Source organism: Meles meles, chromosome 1 (assembly GCF_922984935.1).
Source record: "Meles meles chromosome 1, mMelMel3.1 paternal haplotype, whole genome shotgun sequence".
NCBI classification, from domain to species: Eukaryota; Metazoa; Chordata; class Mammalia; order Carnivora; family Mustelidae; genus Meles; species Meles meles.
In genome coordinates, this window is record NC_060066.1 from 139214840 (window position 1) to 139234769 (window position 19930).

The window sequence follows — 19930 nt, forward strand, 5'->3', positions numbered from 1 at the left end:
GGGGAGTGAGGATTGTCTTTGAAGTTCGGAGTTTCTTACTGTTTCAACATGTTTTCTTTTCCTGTGATGACTAAGATGTTAGCTTGTTGAACATTTATTTAGCGCAGAGATTTTAGCAAAAAACTTCAAATCATTAACTTTCATTATTGATTGCGCATTCAGAGTAATGAACATAAAATGCCCTGAATAAAATGTTGTGTCTAACAGCTGCTCAATGGTGTGTTTTACCACCTTTTCTCCCAGCCTTCATCAGAAAGCCTAATTTAGTATTGAGCCTTTTACGGTTTTGTGGGTAAAACACTTTAATTACCACTTTGTCAACTAGACTTTTTAATTCTTTTTATTGGTAATGTTGTAAGCTTTGAAACTTCTCAACTGAACTATGCTCTTCAAATCACAGGATTGTATTTTAGGTTTAGGAAATGATCTGCGTAACACAGAAATCTGCAAGAAAGTGATAATAGGTGTTAAATCCAGAGGAGCTCAGAGGTTCATGGCACTCCTCTTCCACATTTCCAGAGAGCATGGGTTGGCTCTAAATACTAACAACAAACTAATCATAGTTAACTTAATTCCCCCTCCTTATTTTAAGTTAAGCTAATTCAATGAACGTTTTTTAAACCATCCTTACTGTGGTACTTTTCTTCACGCTTTTAGCTAAGAAAATTTCACTTTTTAAAGTGAGAACTGGATTATAGTTTTCTTTTGAATGATAGGTATGCCTGTGAAGCTTAGAACATGTGTGCATTGCAATACGACGTTTACAAGTGCTGTTAGCCTGTCCAACCACTTACGCGCTTATGCACGAAAGAAGAGTGCTGGACTTTTGACTGGTACAGGTATGTTTGAACAGATAACACAGCAAGTCTGCTTGGTACAGTACACTTTTTTTCTCACCAGACTGGTGCTAGCTCAGTTGATATTTATAGCTTTCTTTGGTAAGCACAGTTGAGACTGAATATACATTAAATTTCAGCAACTTGTAAACTATTAGATATAATTTTAAGGAAGTTATTCTTTTTCATTTGGCTCTTATCGACTTGATTTGGGGGAAAAGAAAACCAACAGAGGTGTGGAAGTTTTGAGTCTACAGAACTCCCATTGATTTTTAAATTATACAGTTTTTGATTTTTAAAATTTATTTTTGTTAGTGGATTCCAGTAAGGCACCTCTCTTTGGTAAAATAGGTTGTAGTTCTAGCTTGAGGAAATGCTTTATTAGGAAAGGAAATTATTGTGAAATTTCAAATATGTAGATTGATTAGAAAACTAAGCAAAATTTAAGGAATTTTCATTAGTTTATAGATCAGGTCTTTAAAGAGACAAGCCTTAACAATGGCCCATGTTGACAACTGAATAGATTTTTCTTTTAGTGCTCCTAAACTATGTTTAGGATTAATAAATACAGCCAAGCACATAAATGTTAGCATGCACATTTCTGTGTTATTTTGGTTGGTTAGCCCAACCTTGCAGATAACCTCTTCATATTGCTAGCCTGTGAAGAATTTTATTAACTTACTCACATGTAATACTGCTTCTTACCCTACAAAATGCCTTGCTCTTTTCATTTGTAGCCTTTCAAGCTACCCTGCTTTAGCAAATCCCATTTCACTCACGTCTTAAAATATACCTTCTTTCCTAAATATATCCACATAAATCCTTTTGACTAAAATTCTCCTTCCAGTCTCTTTTATTTCTCTTGCTCTTTGAGATAACCGCTTTCTGCTTTCTTCTAGTTGTTGTTTTCCCAACTTTTTCGTTCTTCCTCATGTCTTCCTATGGCTTATATCCAATATGTTCTTGCTACCAAAGAAACACTTGTATTCATACTAATGTCTTTCTTTCTTCTGCTTCTTTGCTTTATCCTTTTACTTGATACACAAATGACCAGGGTTGACCGTTGACTGTTTTAAAAAGAATAGTGAGTTTTACTTTACTGGATTATAACCTCTTATTGTGAAATTTTAGTTTTTGTGAGATTACTCCTACCTTCCTCAGGCTTGGAAGGTGATTACTGACATTAGAAGCAGGAAGGCAATAAAAATAAAAGACTGTGGAAACAGAAATTCATCATTGTTATCATAATCACTAACTTTTATTGAACAATTTACTATGTGTCAGGCACTGTGCTCTGCAGTTTTCATGCATAATATATAGCTTCACAACCACTGTATGAGTTGTAGGTACAATAATTTTACAGGACACTGGGGCTTAGAGAACTTAAGCAAGTTACCCAAACTTACATAGTTATTAATAGCAAAGTTGAAAAATCGAGGCTGTCTTATCCTAGACCTCTGTTTGTAATCACTATTGTCTGCCACATATAGAACATAAGCAATTGGAAATCCTAAAATGAAGTTCACTTTAAGGTGGGGAGCATTCTGCTGAAGAATAAATAAATAAGAGTGTTAGAACAGGGATCCAAGAAACAAGCCTGGAGTAGATTTTAGAAGACTTTAGAGAAATGTTTCAGTCTGACTATTCAGGCAGATAATTGCAAATACTCAGTGAGATACATCTCTCCAGTACAGATTTTGTAGGCCATTTAAAAAATGGCTTTACCCCATCTGAAAATCTTTCGAAACGTAGGATTAATTATTTATAAATTACTGAGCATAACCCTCCACTGACCAAGGGTGCATTCTCAAAATAAATAAAATCTTAAAAAAAAAAGGTAATATCCTTTTTTTTTTAAGATTTTATTTATTTATTTGACAGATAGAGATCACAAGTAGGCAGAGAGGCAGTCAGAGAGAGAGGGAGAAGCAGGCTCAACCCCAGGACCCTGAGATCATGACCTGAGCCAAAGGCAGAGGCTTTAACCCACTGAGCCACCCAGGCCCCTGAGGATATTACTTCTTAAAGAACTTTAATACTAACCAAAATGTCAGAAGTGTTAGAAAATATAAATTGTGTGTTTGGCAGTCCTAAGGCAAAGAGAAAGGAAATGAAAACCTGAAGAAAGTCTAGGATGGTATTTTCTACAGCCCACACCTACTTTTAAGAAAAATTTTTAAATGCATCCACCTTTTTTTTTTTTTTTTAAAGAAATTCTGATACTTTCCCCCTGATTTTTGAAAGCTTCTTGACCAGTAGAGCTACATGGAATATGTATTTGCTACTTACTTATGCCTACTAAGAAGTTTTTTTTTTTTATCCGCTTTAGTGACATTTTTCATTTTCTAAATGGGAACATTGTATTCTCTATTTATAAATTCCAGGTGTCTATTTTCTTTCCCCATATCAGTTTCATGGTGTAAGTCAGTGGTCCCAACCTTTAGTTTCTGGAAGGTTCCTCTGGATTGTTATAAGGGATTCATCAATTCATACGAATAGCAAGCATTATTTTTCAAGAATATGTAGATGTTATTTTGATGAAAGAAATACAAAATTGTGTTTAAAAAAACCTTACCTTAATCCAAGTAGATTATAAAGCTGAAACAATGCAAGAAAATATGTAGGACTAAAGCTTCCATAAGAATGTCTGGTACTTAGTCTTCATTCATGTGGATGTGGCCTCCTCTTTTTTTTTAATTAATTTATTTATTTATTTATTTATTTGACAGACAGAGATCACAAGTAGGCAGAGAGGCAGGCAGAGAGAGAGAGAGGAAGGGAAGCAGTCTTTCCACTGAGCAGAGAGCCTGATGTAGGACTCGATCTCAGGACTCTGGGATCATGACCTGAGCCGAAGGCAGTGGCTCAACCGACTGAGCCACCCGGGCGCCCCTGGCCTCCTCTTGAAGAAAAAGCTTAGGTGTCCCTAGAGTGAATGCCAACAGTCTGCAGTCTGCGGTCTGTGGTCTTCGGTCTGGTCCACGTGGTTACCTAGGATAGAATAAATCCCCAAGCTGCCTCTTCTATGGGAACTATCAGTCTGTTGGGGGAGGTAAATATTCTAGCTAGCCTGAATAGACCAAAAAGGATGCTCCTCTGCTTCCCCAACTAGCTATTTACTTGAGGACTCACATAATTCTGATGTGATAGTTCTCAATCTTTTTTGGGTCATTGCCCTCTTTGAGAATTATGAAAGTTGTGGGCCCCATTCCAGAAACATGCACTTATTTAGCCACAGATAAAAAGTTTTCTGTATACAAGTTTTGTATCTCTTTTTTTTTTTTTTTTAAGTTTTGTATCTCTTGAAGGTTATCATCTATCGACCCTTCTTCCTCTGATGGAAAGCTGAGAAAAGGGGGATGACAAAAGAAAAATGAAGTAGAATGAAGTAGAAAGGACACAGAACTAGGTATCAGGAACCCTAAGAAATCTTTTTTTTTTTTTTTTTACATGAGTTAGAAAATACTTAAAATGCTGGAACTGTGTAACATCAAAACTAATTTATATGGTCACAAATATAAATTAAAATATAATATGCTTCATAAATTTTAGTAAAAGAACATGATGAATAATAAAGTAAGAAAGCTTAGAATTGAAGACATGGAAGGGTAGCCATACTTGGGACAGAGTTAAACTGTCAAAAAAGAATAGATTTCATTTTGCCCAGAACTGATCCAATTTATAATCCATAGAGCAGGTTCAAATAATTTATCTAATAATTTCCGTGCAATTGTGGATAATCATTTATGAAGTGTTTTTTTTTTTAACTTTTTTTAAAATGGATTGTTGTCTAAAGGGAATAGTGCCAAAGGATTTACTTTATTGTAAATTCAAGGCATACTTCTAAATAGGAATTTATTACAGTTGAGATAGACTGCACTCTTAGTAAAATTCTTTTTCAGGTTTTGTTCTCTTTAGATTAACTGCTCATGTAAATTTTTTCTGGTTGATTCTTTCTACAATTTAATAAGAACATTACATAATTTTCATTAAGAATCAGAAATCTTATGTAGTTCATATTAAATGCTTTTAGACTTTTAATTTTACTATTGACTTTTTTGTGTTTAATATTTAAATTAAATGGTATCCTTTTTATACTGGCAGTATTAAAAACACAGCATTACTAAGTTATTAATAGAGTGACTGTACACATTGGGTTAGCTCTGTTGTCCCAACCAAGTAATAGAAAAGTACCTCTTTTAATAAGTGTCCGGAATTGGACAATAAATTATATGGTCACCTTGGTTATTAAAGTTTCTAAAATCCAAAATCTTTTTTTTAAGATTTTATTTATTTATTTGACAGACATATCACAAGTAGGCAGAGAGGCAGGCAGAGAGAGACGAAGAAACAGGCTCCCTGCTGAGCAGAGAACCCGATGTGGGGACTCACTCCCAGGATACTGGGATCATGACCTGGGCCGAAGGCAGAGGCTTTAACCCACTGAGCCACCCAGGTGCCCCTAAAGTTTCTAAAATATTTAAAATTATTTAAGGCAGAGTATACTCTATCAACTTGATCTGCAATAAGAAACCAAAAAAAAATATTTTGAGATCAAAGTATAAGAGTGAATTCTAACAGGTAAAGAAAAGGAAATAATTAAAGTCTGAGTAGGTTGTTGTGAAAGGAAATGTATCAGTAAGGTAAATGCATGTTTGCACTATGCTTTCCTGTGGTACAGAGCCATGTTAATCTTTTGGAAAGAAGAAAGAGTAACAGTGATGTTCAGCACTTTTATTGGAGCTCCATTTTACATCTTGACCCTGTATACAAACCCACATTAATACACGTACTCATTTGTTCACTCATTATTCACCTGAATTGAATGTGATGTACTCTAATATTTCTACTTTTTCTTTTTCATTAAAAATAATGCTAGTCGTGACCCAGTAAATTGATTTACTACTTACTAAGAAGTTACTACCCACAGGTTGAAAACACTCCCCTTAAATAACTTTTTCTCTTAGGGACTAGTACCGACCAGAATCAACAATAGTAACATTTAAGAAATCACAATACTACTTCTATGGCAACAAGTAATTTTTCTTTACTCTTTGTATTCAAATGTTTATCTGTAGATCATATTTTTAAAAATAAAATGCTGGCCTCCAATATTTAGAGTAAATTGGAGATTTCTAGTTATTTAAAATTAATGCAAGAAAAACTTTTTTTTTTCTTTTTAAGAAGGGGTGGGGCAGAGGGAAGGCCGAGTAGGCTGCACATGTCCAGCACAGAGCCCAACACAGGGATTGATCCCACAACCCTGAGATCATGACCAGAGCCAAAACCAAGAGTTGGACACTTAACTGACTCAGCCACCCAGGTGCCCCTGAAAACATTTTTATATGCAAATATATTTGGGGGAAGGGTTTCATTTCATTACCTTCAGAGTACTTCCATGACATTTTAGAAGTAATGCAGGATTACTGCTATTCTACACCAGTAGACTCACCACCATCATAATTAACAAACAACTTCCAATGAGAAAAAGAGAACTTAAAAATTGATACTAGAAAGTCTTTCAGTCAATACCACCAGTGCAATATATCTACATTCTTTTTTTAGTAAAGTCAGTGTTTTATTTTTCATATCATCCACTTTTAAGTGGATTAGTAGATTGTGTGTTACTTAATAGGGTCTTTTGACTGTTTTCAGCTTTAATGATATAATTGGCCATAGAGGCCTACAGCAAGAAGTGCTAATGAATGTGTAACACAGTGCAGGTGCTGAGCATGTGGATAAGCCACCAGAAAGTAATTCTTCTATTGTGGAAAGTGCTATAGGAACACTTTTCTCTTGTGGTGGAAAGAAAAAAATAGTATTGTGAAAGCTAAAGATGGCATTAAAGTATTTGTCTTTTTGTGAGTGTCTCTGCAGTGTCTTTTTAAAAATTATTATATTGCATCTTGAGGAAATTGAATTTTTTTGTAGTGATTCATTCTGCCTGAAAGAGTAGTAGAAATAACATTTTTATCTTATGATGATTAAAGTTTAAAGGAGCAAACTAGCTTTTAGTTAAAGTAGATACCTTTGCAATTACTCTAGACTAGGCTATATGGAGGATACAGGAGAAGTATGAAAATATGTCCCTGTTACAAGAGAACTTAGGAGAGCATTATTGGCAACACATATAAAACTAAAATTAGAGCTATGCAAGATAATATACAAGTGAATGGAAGTAAAGTATATGTGCTGTAGGAGATAAAGGTGTTTATTTTACTTGAGGCTTTTTGAGGGGAGCTAGGAATTAAGTTGGGTTCTTTTTTCCTGCTGCTCTCACAATTTGTCACAATTGTCTCACAATTTTTAAATAGAGCCTCAAAAAGAAGGAAAAGGAAAAGTAAGAGTAGTTCATGTTGCTGCTTCTTGTTATTATGTTTAAAATGAGAGATTAAAACTTGTAGTCAGAAATTTTTCATTCTTTAAACAAAATTTTTAGTTACTATATCGTATACCAGGACAGTGCTAGCTCTGAGGCTGTAAAGACCCTGTGCTTGAGCTGCATAAACATACTCATGATCCTGGAGGATAAGTACAACTGCACTAATATGGAAAAGTTGATAAGGTTTCAGCTAGACCCTAGATTTGATGAGTAGTTTTAGGAGGAAGAGATGAAATAGAACATTCTAGGTAGAGCGAAGGACATAATTTAGGCACAAAGGGATGAACTTTTGAGTTCAGGAGGTACTGGAAGATTGAATTACAGGTATTTGGGAACACAGTAATGAAAGAAAGGTGGGGTTGACGCTTTGAATCCTTGCTAAAAATTTTAGGAAATCATGGAAGGATTTTTTAAAATAGGGGAATAATGTGGTCAAACTTGTATTTTAAAGTTATTCCTGATAAAGTGGAAGATAGGTTTCTGTATTTTCTTGGCTCTAACTTATCTCTGTAGTACTATTCCTCATTAAAAGTGCATATCTCTATATATTTGCACAATTAACATACCATCATTCAACATTAGCACATTAAATTGTTCAAGTAGAATAAATTTTCCAGGTATTCAAAGACTAGTGTCACACTCAATTTTATCCTAACCATTTTGATGATGTTTCTAAAATGTTCTTATTTATGCCTTGTGAAACGGTAGACTGACTATAATTTAATCATTTGGTAAATAAGAGTCACCCTTATGTTTTATAATGGCAGCAAGAAATGGGCTATTTGCCCACAATACTAAAAATTGATTGTCTGATTTATTCACTAATTCAACAAGCTATTTTTTCAGTTCCTGCTTGGTTTATGCATTGTGCTAGTAAGTACTGCAGAGATAAATTGGATCTTATAGTAGAAGCACATTATACATAACTGAAATACAGGACAAATTTTAAGTGCCATTGGAGAGGTACACCTCTCCTCATGATATACTGTGGAAGTTCAGAGGAGGAGGGAAGGTACTTTCAGCTGGGCCAGGACCCAGCAAGGCTTTTGGAAGTAACCTTTGATTTGGACCCTGAGGATAGCTAATTGAAATGGAAATAGGGATCAGGGGTAGGGAAGAAGCTTACCTACAGGAGGGAGCAACTTGGGACAGTGGGAAGTTTATTGAAAATATGAAGAAGTAGGAGGTAGAGATGGACGGATAAAGGATATGGAATGCTAATCTCTGGTGACGGAATTAACTTTGTAGTAAGGAAAAAGTGAAGTTTTGTGGGGGTTTGGGGGATTTTTTGTTTGTTTTTGTTTTTAAGAATTTGAAAAAAGTTAAAGGATTTGCTGGGGAGGTGCAGAAATTGTAGGTGAGGTCATTTTAGGAGTTCTGAATCAAGACAATGACTATGAATGTAAAGGAAATGTAATATTATGGAAGTAAGATAAGAATTCGGCAGATTAGTTAGAAGTAGAAGAATAAGAGGACAGAGATAAAGATGACTCGGATTTTAAATCATGTTACCAGGAGGATGGTTATACCAATCAGTATAGTTAATGAATCTCTACCATGGTGTTTCTAAGCAAAGGGTAGACTTCATTACTTATCCAACAATATGTTATCATCTAGGTATTCACTGTAACAAAGCAAATAACCACACTTATTCAGTCAGTAAATTTGTGTTTAGGAGAGTGAAACCCTGAAGAGTTTTGTACCATTGTAGCCCAAAATATTTACATTTTATGATGCCTGCTTTTGATGTCATTAGTTATAAAATTCGGGAACTCTATTTGGTTGATAACCTTTTTTTACTAACCACTTGTTTTTCATAAAAATCTTAACTAGTCCCCTACCATTCTTGTTCATTCTGTTACAGTTTCTGAGTTTTGCTTTTTATATCTTGTTTGATTTTTTTTTAACAATTGTATTAACCTAGATTTTTATATATTTGGATTTTTTAACATGTCTAATACCTTTATATCCTTTGTTGTAATGTTTTGTGTTTGCTATGATTTCTATTCTAACATGAATTTTTTAATGCTGTTTATAATCTGGATTAAGATATAATTATGCCTTACAAGTAACAAGGCATGTTCTGGCCATTAAATGACTTTATGAAAATAATGAAACAATACACAGACTTTCTCTTTTGGAGGTTAGGGCAAGAGGATGACTTGATGGAGGCTATTGTTCCCTCATGTATCTAAGAAGTGGAAAAATAGTATTCACTCTTTCTTTGTTGTGTCTGGAATTTGAAGATTAAGTTTAATTTTTTGCTGTGCAATGTTTAGAATATATATTTAATTGTTGCCTTAGCTGGAAGTTAATTCAAAGCAGAAGGTACCGGTCAGCACCATATTTGATTATAGTTTGGATTTTGGCTGGAATGTGTAAATACTTCAAAATCATTTAAAAAAAAAATCAGATCTATTGGTATTTGTGCATTTGTGACCTTTAGATATACTGTTGTAATTATTGTGCGCCTTATATAACTTGGACATGTTTATATTAAAGAATTTATGGCAATACTAAAGTAACGTGGTTTCATTACCTAATTTTATAATCAGAAACATGTGTTTAATTACTCCTACTAAATATAAAATGATATTTTGAAAATGCTGAGGCTTTTAGGGGTCAAGGGAGTGTGATTATATACAAATAATTCTAAACAAAAGTTTTTTAACAGATTAGTTATATATTTTAATGTTTATTCCAATTTTAGATGTGTCTTAGTTTTGGAAGAGTGGTTGATATTGGTAAGTGCATATTTTGCTTTAGTAAAACAGCATGCAAGTCCAACTCACTTAAGGAATTTTAAATGTTTTTTTCCTAACCTGTTACCACAGAGAAATAATAAATTTGCTATCCTTATTAACTCTTAACTGACCAGTAAATAACTTGTAGCCAGGGTATTGTTAGCTTTTAGCTTTTGACAAGCTAGAAAAACTAGTCTGCTTGCGGTTTCTTTGTAAAAATCTGTGTGGAAGTATACTTACCTTTAGCTTTTTCCTTCACCTAAGGGACTGTTGTTCAGAATATTCTTTTACAAATATCCCCCCTACTTTGAAATAGCAGAGACTTCTACAAATTGAATGTACCTTTTTTCTCCCAAGTAGACCTAAGCTTAAATAAAGGCTACCTTCATTTGCTTGAACTCATTCTCTGAACCAAGGATAGATAGAAGGCTGTTTCTACCCTTAATATAATCCTTAATATGTAGGCCAAACTCAAGCTACCTGCCTCTTCTAGATTAATACTTTAAGTAATAAACCTCATACTTAAAGCAAAGGAAATCTGCTTTTCACATATTTTGCATTCCATCCTCTTCTAGGTAGAATGTTAAATCATGCAGGATCTAATTAACTTTGCTATGATTGCTCTGTGATTCTGGGTTAGTTATACTTGTAGTTACTGAGAATGGAAACTCTAAAAATTGATGAAAGTAACATATAGGATCCAGGAAAAAATATCCAATTTTGGAGTGAAACTATCAAGAGAAAATAATGGTGGAAATATACTTCTGAGGTTGCTAATTGTATATCTATCTATATGCTTAATTCTGATTGGAAGGGGAACATTGCTTTTCATGACAATAAACCCCTTAAACTGCTTTATATGTATCTTGGGAATAATGATTGGTTTGATTATGGCAGTATACCTAGGAACAAAAAATTGGTATTGGGAGTAGGAAAGTCCTTTCCATTTTAATGGGCTATGGAGAGTGGAATTTAATGATTTTTCTCTTAATAGCTATTTTTTTTTATGAGCCAAGAGATTAAGAGGTGGAGCTGAGGGGCTGCCTTTCTCATTCAGAGTGGTAGGTACTCAGGAACCAGATCTGGCTATGTAATATGCAGGATCCAGTGCAAAATGAAGATGTAACGTCTCGTATTTAAAAACTATTAAGAATTTGAAGACCGGGAGCATAATAAATAACATGGAGGACATGGGGAGATGGAGAGGAGAGGGAGTTGAGGGAAACTGGAAGGGGAGATGAACCATGAGAGACTATGGACTCTGAAAAACAACCAGAGGGTTTTGAAGGGGCGGGGGGGGTAGGAGGTTGAGGCACCAAGTGGTGGGTAATAGGGAGGGCACGTACTGCATGGAGCACTGGGTGTGATGCCAAAACAATGAACACTGTTATGCTGTAAATAAACAAAGAAAAAAAAAAAAAGAATTTGAAGACCACATACGACAACAGTGTTTACCAAGTATGGGATCCTATGTGACTGCACAAGTCATATACCCATGAAGTCTTACAGGCACTTTTGCAAAGAGAAGAGTGTACACTGAAGAAATAAGAATTTGGCTTCCTCTATCCCCCATCCCTATTTTATACAAGGTAACATGTTTCTTCTCTCATCCCCCCAAAAGCAATGTTCCCTTTTTGGTTGGGGCTGAGGGAAAGAAATGCTCTTTGCACAGTTCTTTATATGATTGGGACTTACGAACTTTGAAGGATTAATGATAGCAACTAGAACTGAGTTTATTTATCATCTCAAATTTGTGTGCCCCTTGGGACATATGCACTCTCCTCCCACCTCTTGCATTGCCATTACTTACCCCACTACCAGTGTGTTAATGGTGGTGGAATGATGTCTTACATGCTTCCATCTTTTTATTCCTACTGTCTTCCTGAATGAGTTCTTAGCTGTTGTTGCTACCTACTATCTTATACAGGCTAACTAGGTGAAGAAGACCTTCTCTACCCTCTAGTAGAGCTATACCATACCTCTTATTTTGGATGTATATAACCTGGCCATTGTATTAATTTTCACTTTACACCAGAGATGCCAAAAACCAGTTAGGAACAAAACAAATGAGATGGGAGATCCAATTGTAGGGGAGGATGACTGCAAATAAAAATATTTTGGAGGTAAATGTCAACTTAGTTATGATGTGCTTCTTTACCACACTGAAGCTTCAGATGTTTCTAAGAAATAAATTCTCATATTTGGAGGTCATTTGTGTAGTGAACTAAAAAGAAAATGAAATTCAAACAGATGTATGTAATGGGAAGAAAGGTGGAAAGGTCAAAAGGACATATTGTTGGAGCGCAAAGTAAATGCTTTTTCTTCTAGGTGTAAAACTAAATAAGGCTCAGAAAACAAACTGGAATTCGTATCTCTTGTGTTACTCATTGATTTACTTTTAACTGATTTGGTTTACTGCTTTAGACACATTTGTTGTTGTTGTTGCTTTTGCTGTTGTTGTATTTTGTAGCATAGCAGTATGGTGTTCTTTTTGAGCGTTCATAATTCTACTGTATTTCTCTTTCATTCCTATTTGATCACACAGCTGTTTTATTGTTTTAAAGGAAAGGTATACTCTAAAACTTTGTATATAGCCTTACAGGATAATTTATTCTCCTTACAAGTAAAATACTCTCAGTAGCAAATCAGATCCTTTATAAATCAGATAACTGCAAAGATGTTTTCAACAGTCTTCTAGTTAAAAATTGATCACTTTTCTGCCCCTTCCCACCAATAGGTGCCTTAGGACGGCTCGAATGATTGAGTTTGTTCCTTTCTAAAATGCAGTTAAACTTGACGAGAAGAAAATCAGGATTCTAAAACCAGTCTAGTATTTTGTGTAAATTTTAAGTATAGAAACATTGGTAGATTTAAAATATTTTGGGAGAGATAAAAAAGTGTGCATGTTTTTACTTTTTGACACTAACAAATAAAATCCTGTTACAAAGAAAGACTTTATATAAAGTTATGTATTTGGCAGATTATTAATATAAACAACTTTGTTAAACCTTTGGCTATTTATCACAAATATTGATAAGCCCCATTATACTAAAATTGGATGTGTTAGTGTTCTGTTTTTAATGTTCTAGTGACTCCTGGTGCAGGCCAGAATAAAACTGCTTTTCCCTTTACATACAATAAAAATTGTTGAATAAGAACATTTGTATAATATGTTTGTGCATCATCTTTTTCATTTAGTGAAACATTTTGTGTAAATCATCTTTTTCATGTAGAAAATACCATATGGATGTCCCCTTTGTGTGCATATTAACATATTAAATGCTAATTTTTTTGCAGATTTTTCTAAAATGTTTGGGCAATAATGCAGGGGTGAAGTTTGGATGTTGGTATTAGAAAAAACTATTCTTGTAAAATGTATTCATGTTTTACCATCTAAAATAGATAAGTGATGTTTCAAGGGATAAGAAATTTAAAAATGATCATGGAGATATTAAGACACCAAGGTATTTAGGTGTAACTACCAGAGGTCCCAAGTTTTTCACATCCTTACTTTATAGACAAACTTCCAAGGATGCCCAATACTTGTGGTTCTCTAAACTTACTTGGAATCCTGGGTAATGGAGATTCTCAATCATATGCTGGCAGAGTTTTCCTACTTTCCAAAGTCATGATACTTTCAAGTATTAAATTACTATGAAAGCCTATGGCATTGTCATTTAAAATTATATCTGCTCATTCATAAAATCTCAGTTTCTAGAGTCCATACAACATCAAAAGTCAGAAAATTTCTTTTTCCTGTATTAAAGTAAAAAACATTTCTATATCTCAAACATGTCCATTTCCATTTTTTAAAAATTATAGCATCTAGATATAACTGACAAAACATTCTATTGCCTACTTGCCCATCACCCTCTGCCCTTGTCCCTCAGTTTGCTTTACACACTTAACATTAGCATTCTGTGAACAGATTTTTAAAGGATTGTTATAATTCATTCTGTTTGTATCCTACAGTAATTTATTTACATTTTAAAAGAATTTGAATACACTGTGGCAATTTTGACAACCAGCAAGCTCATCAAAGTAAGATTCTCCCTGTAATCTCATGATAAACCAAATGCTTACTCTGTTCCACATAACAAAGACAGGGATTGTGTGTGGTTTACCTTTTAGATAGGGAAAGAATAGCTGACACCTAGGAGCACTTAACCCTTTGAGTTCCCTAATCTCTTTACTTCTAGTGTATGAATTGCTCTATGCTTTAAAATCCACTTAAATTCATATTGCTTACCAGTGCAACTAGGAAACAGAAGGTACTAATTACAAAGTACTTGATACCTCACTCTTCCTACTGGTTGTGAAGAACTTAGTTTCCACATCTGTAGACTGATCAATGAAGAATTTCCATGTGACTTTTAGCAACATACTCATTTAAACAAATGACCCACAGGTGTTTTGCAGGAATGCTACCTGTATTGCATAGTGGTAGAACAAATTTCCATTCATATGCTGTCTAAACGTCAAAAGTTAAAAATTTGGGTTTTCCTTTGGTTTTTTACACCAGAAATATTTGTTGAGTTTCTACTATGTGCCAGGCTCTTAATTGAAATAATTAATAATTTGCAAGATTTTTCTATTCCAGATTTTGGTTGTTTAGCTTTGAATTAGCCATTCTTAACTTGATTTCCTGCAGTTCTTTACTTACTAGATTCTTCTTCTGAGCATAAGCAAGGGAATCCTCTGGGCCCAAGCAGGATTTTACTTTTAAAGAGGCAGGTGACAAGAAGCAGAAACCAGCGGCTTGAATGAGATTTATCTAGGCTTCTCATGGTTTTTAATTTTCTATATGACATTTCTGTTAGCATTGCCACTTGACTACTGTAAGGAACTGTGTTTACTGGTTTTGAAATAGTAGCATCTATTCTTTTGGAATCTGGACTTGGAACAACTCATTTCATAGAATCCTTGAATAGCCAGTTCCTGTTCTCTCTTACCTAGAATTTTCCAGGAGATTTCATGTGACAGGTTAACAGAAGAAAAGCCATTTGTGTAACTCTTCTGTTACATTTGTTTCCCTCCCCCTTGGATCCCTAGAGATAAACTCTTACCTTCTCTTCCTGCTAATTGACCAGCAGCACCCTGGAATATTGTCATCCCTTTGTCCAAAGGAATGGTGTAGTTATATTCAAAGACCAACAAAATGTTATGTCCTATCATTCCTACCTATTAAAAAAATACCTTTTTTCCCTTTATTAAATTAGATTTTTTAGAATACGTGATTGAAGAAGTCAAATAATAGAAAATTTTCAAGAACAGCACAAAATTTTGATCCACTTTTAATATAAAAATCTTTTTCCCCCTTTAATCACATTTTAAAAATAAGTTGTAGGAGAAAATGTAAAATTATTTTAAAAATGTAAAGAATAATTAGCATTACATTTCTGGTCCATTTGTAAATTTATGTGAGATAATCTGGATTTACATTTATTTCTTAATAAAATAAGATGTTACTGTACATGCAATACAGGTTGAGTTTTTAAAAAATGAGAGTTGAGCTTTTTTTGCCCTTTCAAATGTTGGGCCAGCATATAATTTTAAGAGCTATTTGATATGTATTTGCTATAAAATTGATTTCTCATTGACTTTTTATTATGTTGATGATTCTTTACTAAGTTTTCAAAGCATGTGAGACCTATTTAATGGACTAGTAATCAGATGGAAACTTAATTTAATGATCTTAAATAAAAGGTTGTAATTTTCCTGGAAATAAGGAAGAGTAATTAGACATGAAAATAACATACTTATGATGATAAGAGGAAAGATTATCATTGTGATAATTGGCCAATTTAGTAATTTCGAGTTTATTTACATTCAGTTCTAGTTCGGTATATGATAGAGCATTATTTGAAAAGTAGTGCAGGAAGAATGCATACAGATAATATTACTGTTGTTAAAGACCCAGCTGCAAGTTTAATGCATGCTTCAGGGAATACAAATGAATATAGACTTTTTCTAACTTGGTTTAGATGGTCTGATCTCTCTAGAAGTATGTATTTCTATTTTAGAATATATATATATGAAATGCTAAGTCTTTCTCTTCCTTTTTAGCCTTAGACTGTAAGCAAAAGAAATCAAGGTCAAGATCTGGAAGCAAGAAGAAGATGCTGTCATTACCTCATGGTGCTGACGAGGTTTACATTCTCCGATGCAGGTATGTGCTTATGTTGCCGTATCTGTTTGGTTTCTTCAGATTTTGCTTTGAGACATATTAGGGATTTTTAATTTGTGGCAGAAGGTGTATTCTCAGCTATCAAGTTATAAATGAAGTTTTGAAGACAGGCTTAAAATCTTACTTAGCTCATAATACACTATTTCACAACGGATGTATAAATTTTTTATATTATATCAGAACTTTGATGATACTGTGATTTATGAAAGGAGCTTTTTTTGTTGTGGTGTTTTATTTATTTGCTTTGCTTTTGTATTTATGTACTTTGATTTGGTCTGAATTTTTTTTTTAATTTGTCTTGCGTTTCTACTTGGGAATGCATTTCTCTCCACTCATACTTCTAAGTATAGTTATACAAACTTATTCCCACCTTCTTCCGTACTCATCCTCATGCAGTTTAAGGAATTCTGAGTTGGGGAAGGGTCTTTTGAAAAGAACGGTACATTTTGGTATTACAGTTGTTTTAAATGTATTGAGTTGTATAGGTATTAAGACCTTTTAATTAATTTAATTTAATAATGTTTCTGCCTCTACAAATATTACTACAGGTAATATTGCTGTTAAGCATATGAATTGGCAGTTTTATAGTGTATTAAATAATTTTGACTTTATATGTATTTAAGAACTTTTGTTAAGTACTCCAGTTTGTGATAGTATCTCCAAGATATAGTGAAGCCTACTTCTTATGTATATGGATTTTATGTGAATTGGTTTTAAATAAAGGGAATTGGTCATGTTAAGAGAACTGTTATCAACTTCTTCTGTAGGTTTTGTGGCCTAGTCTTTCGTGGACCATTGTCTGTTCAGGAAGACTGGATTAAGCACTTACAACGACACATTGTAAACGCTAATCTTCCACGGACTGGAGCTGGCATGGTGGAAGTCACGTCACTACTTAAAAAGCCTGCCTCCATTACAGAAACTTCATTTTCTCTACTAATGGCAGAAGCAGCTTCATAGAACAAGGAAACCTTTTAAATAGCAAATTTAAATTGGATGTAAATTTGAAATTCTTTGTCTTTTTTTTTAAAGCCACGTTAAATTATCCATTTATAAATACTAAAGCAGGAAAATGGGGAAAAGTGAATTACAGTGACATCAGAGCAAACTGAGTACTTCAAACAGTAAGTAGTCTATATATTTTATATAGGATGAAAGATGTGTTTTTAAGGTTTACTAAGTTTTGTCAGTTAACTGTGTTCACTCAATGAAAGATCAGTACATGTAAGCAGTCATTAGTAAACTGTTACACATGGATAACTTAAAGACAGACTTAATTGGAAAATTACATTTTCTTCAGTGTTACCGGAATCAAGGTTCTGTTTATTCCCCACAAGACTTGCATTGAAAAATAAGATATTATATTTTGTTTGTATGTATTTAGTGTTTTGTATAATACCAGGAACCGCTAAACTAAATTTACTCAACTTAGGGCATTAAATATCATGTACTTCATAGTTTGAGACTGTTTACTCAAATAGGGCAGAGTACTATTCTATCTAGATGTGTAAGTGTTTTTTTTAAAATCACATGGAACGGTTTTTTTTATACTAAAAAGTGGAGGGAGATTTGTTTAAACAAGTATTTCTAAAAGAAATATGTACATAGTCCTGGAAATTATTTGTGGTAAGGAAATATTCTTTACTCCAGTTGCATTTCTCAGACAATAAAGTGGTGCATCCATGCTACCTCCTACTTTGTCAACAAAGATGCTATTTACCCTTTACATTTTTGTATCATAATAGATTTAAAAAATCTAATGTTCTTTATTGCAAGACATCCTTTTGTTAACAGATTTGTTTCTTTTTAATGTTTTACCTAAACTTTGACATGCTTACAGGACAGGTTTGCCTCTTACTTTATTTAACATTGTAGAAATGTAATTAATAAACAGTGCTCACTACACAACTTAGAATAGGCTTTCTCATTTATATTCCAAATTTGATCAGTTAGCAGAACTTAATACACCAATTGAAATATTTCTACATATGATGAGAATGTTTACAATTTAAATTTTAGAACTTGTTTTGGATGTGATTATATGTACGAAAATCGTGTAACACTATGCTCATGCTAAGAATCGACATAACGGAATTACTGAAATAAATGTGCTGTGAGGAATGGAAAATATGGTGCAGATGTCTTGGTCATGATAAATTGTGATTCTTTTAAACTCTTTCCAAAAACATTTCTTTTAATCTGCAGTCAGATTCCTTTACAAATAACAGTTTTTGTATGCAAGCACCATTTCATTTTATTTCATGTAGTATGGCTAATACTATAGTTGAAATAAGGATATGCATTGATAATTTTCTTCATATGTAAATAAAGTTAAAAACAGTTAAAATAAGGAGTATTTTGGTAGAGTATATACATACCTCACTGCCAGTGAAATTGCTTTCCTATGGTATATCTCCTTACCAGAAAAATCTCTAAATAAAAAAGACTTAAAGAAAATTATAATGTCTATATTGTGAAGCATTTCTTATTTTTATCACTGGTGGAAATAGTCCACTTGAGGTTGTGTTTTATTTTATTTAAATTGTTTATACTTAGCAGGTTACTTTATTTGTATACCTTATATAGGAAATTAGGAAGTTGGATTAGATGGATCATTCTTATTAACCAAGGGTCTCCGGATCTCTGGGGTACTAGATAAGGGAAAAGTATTTCTAAGTTACTTTTATATTTTGAAATGCCTAATGCAAACTGTATTTCTCTATAAATAATGAAACTAATTAAAATTTCAAATTTCTTTACTTCCAACTAAAATTTACTTCCATCAAAGTCTGTATATACTAGTTGTCTCCTATGGAGCATGTTTCATTCATAGTTATAAATGAATATATTTTTTAAATTGGAGGAATTACTTACATAGCAAGTAGAGTTCAGAAATTTTTTTAAAATTACAGTTTTAGGGGCGCCTGGGTGGCTCAGTGGGTTAAAGCCTCTGCCTTCGGCTCAGGTCATGATCCCAGGGTCCTGGGATCGAGCCCCGCATCGGCCTCTCTGCTCGGCGGGGAGCCTGCTTCCCCCCTCTCTCTCTGCCTGCCTCTCTGCCTGCTTGTGATCTCTGTCAAATAAATAAATAAAATCTTTAAGAAAAAAAAAAAAAGGATGAGATTAACTGAACTTTAAAAAAAAATAAAAATAAAAATTACAGTTTGGGGAGGGAAAGACTAGCAATCACTATAACCCCTTTCAGCTCTAATCTTTATAATTCTTTGATTTTTATTAAGCAAACGATCAAGATGTAAGAATACAGGTAGAATAGGTAGTTTGACCACAGGTTTTATAAGCAAATCTATATTAAATTTTTTATGTTAAGCCATTTAAAACAAGAATTTCTTTTTCTACATGTGACAAGAATTAAATGGAATAATTCAGATTAAAAACAGTAAACTAGAGGGATTCCTGTAAAGTAAAGTAAAAAACACTTTTCATGGTAAAGGTATTTGGGTTTCAAAATTTTAAAAATTCTTTTGGAAGCCAAGTTTATCTTTTAGTTGACAACTAGAGAATTAAGACTTAATTTCGTTTGGCTTGCACTAGAAAAGAAATTATATTGTCTCAAGTTACATGGTATCAGAATATGGCATGATTCAATGTTGACTATTGCCTAATTTTCTTTTAATTCTTTTTTTATCATTATCTAAAATATTTGAGCTTTTACAGTATTAGAGTTTTTTCTTTTTTTAAAAAATCTGATTAAAAGTATTGATTTATTTAAAGCATCAAAACAAAAAGGTTAACTTCTCTAAAAGTAATATTTTCTACTATG

At 33.4% G+C, this 19930-nt stretch overlaps 1 protein-coding gene across 18 annotated transcripts in view; it reads left to right on the forward strand.

The window, feature by feature from the left end:
- The window catches only part of ZNF644 (zinc finger protein 644), a 101665-nt gene extending 83854 nt beyond the window's left edge, over positions 1 to 17811 (forward strand). For 10 of the 18 annotated variants that reach the window (XM_046000113.1, XM_046000143.1, XM_046000130.1 and 7 more), the window contains 2 exons: positions 16029 to 16131; positions 16917 to 17811. In XM_046000113.1, coding sequence (XP_045856069.1) covers positions 16029 to 16131; positions 16917 to 17109 — 296 coding nt within the window. In that variant the 3' untranslated portion in view covers positions 17110 to 17811. Of the gene's footprint in view, positions 1 to 716; positions 840 to 16028; positions 16132 to 16916 lie in introns of all 18 variants that reach the window. The other 8 variants (XM_046000058.1, XM_046000065.1, XM_046000075.1 and 5 more) reach the window with 1 other exon arrangement.
- The last annotated feature ends 2119 nt before the right edge of the window (positions 17812 to 19930 follow it).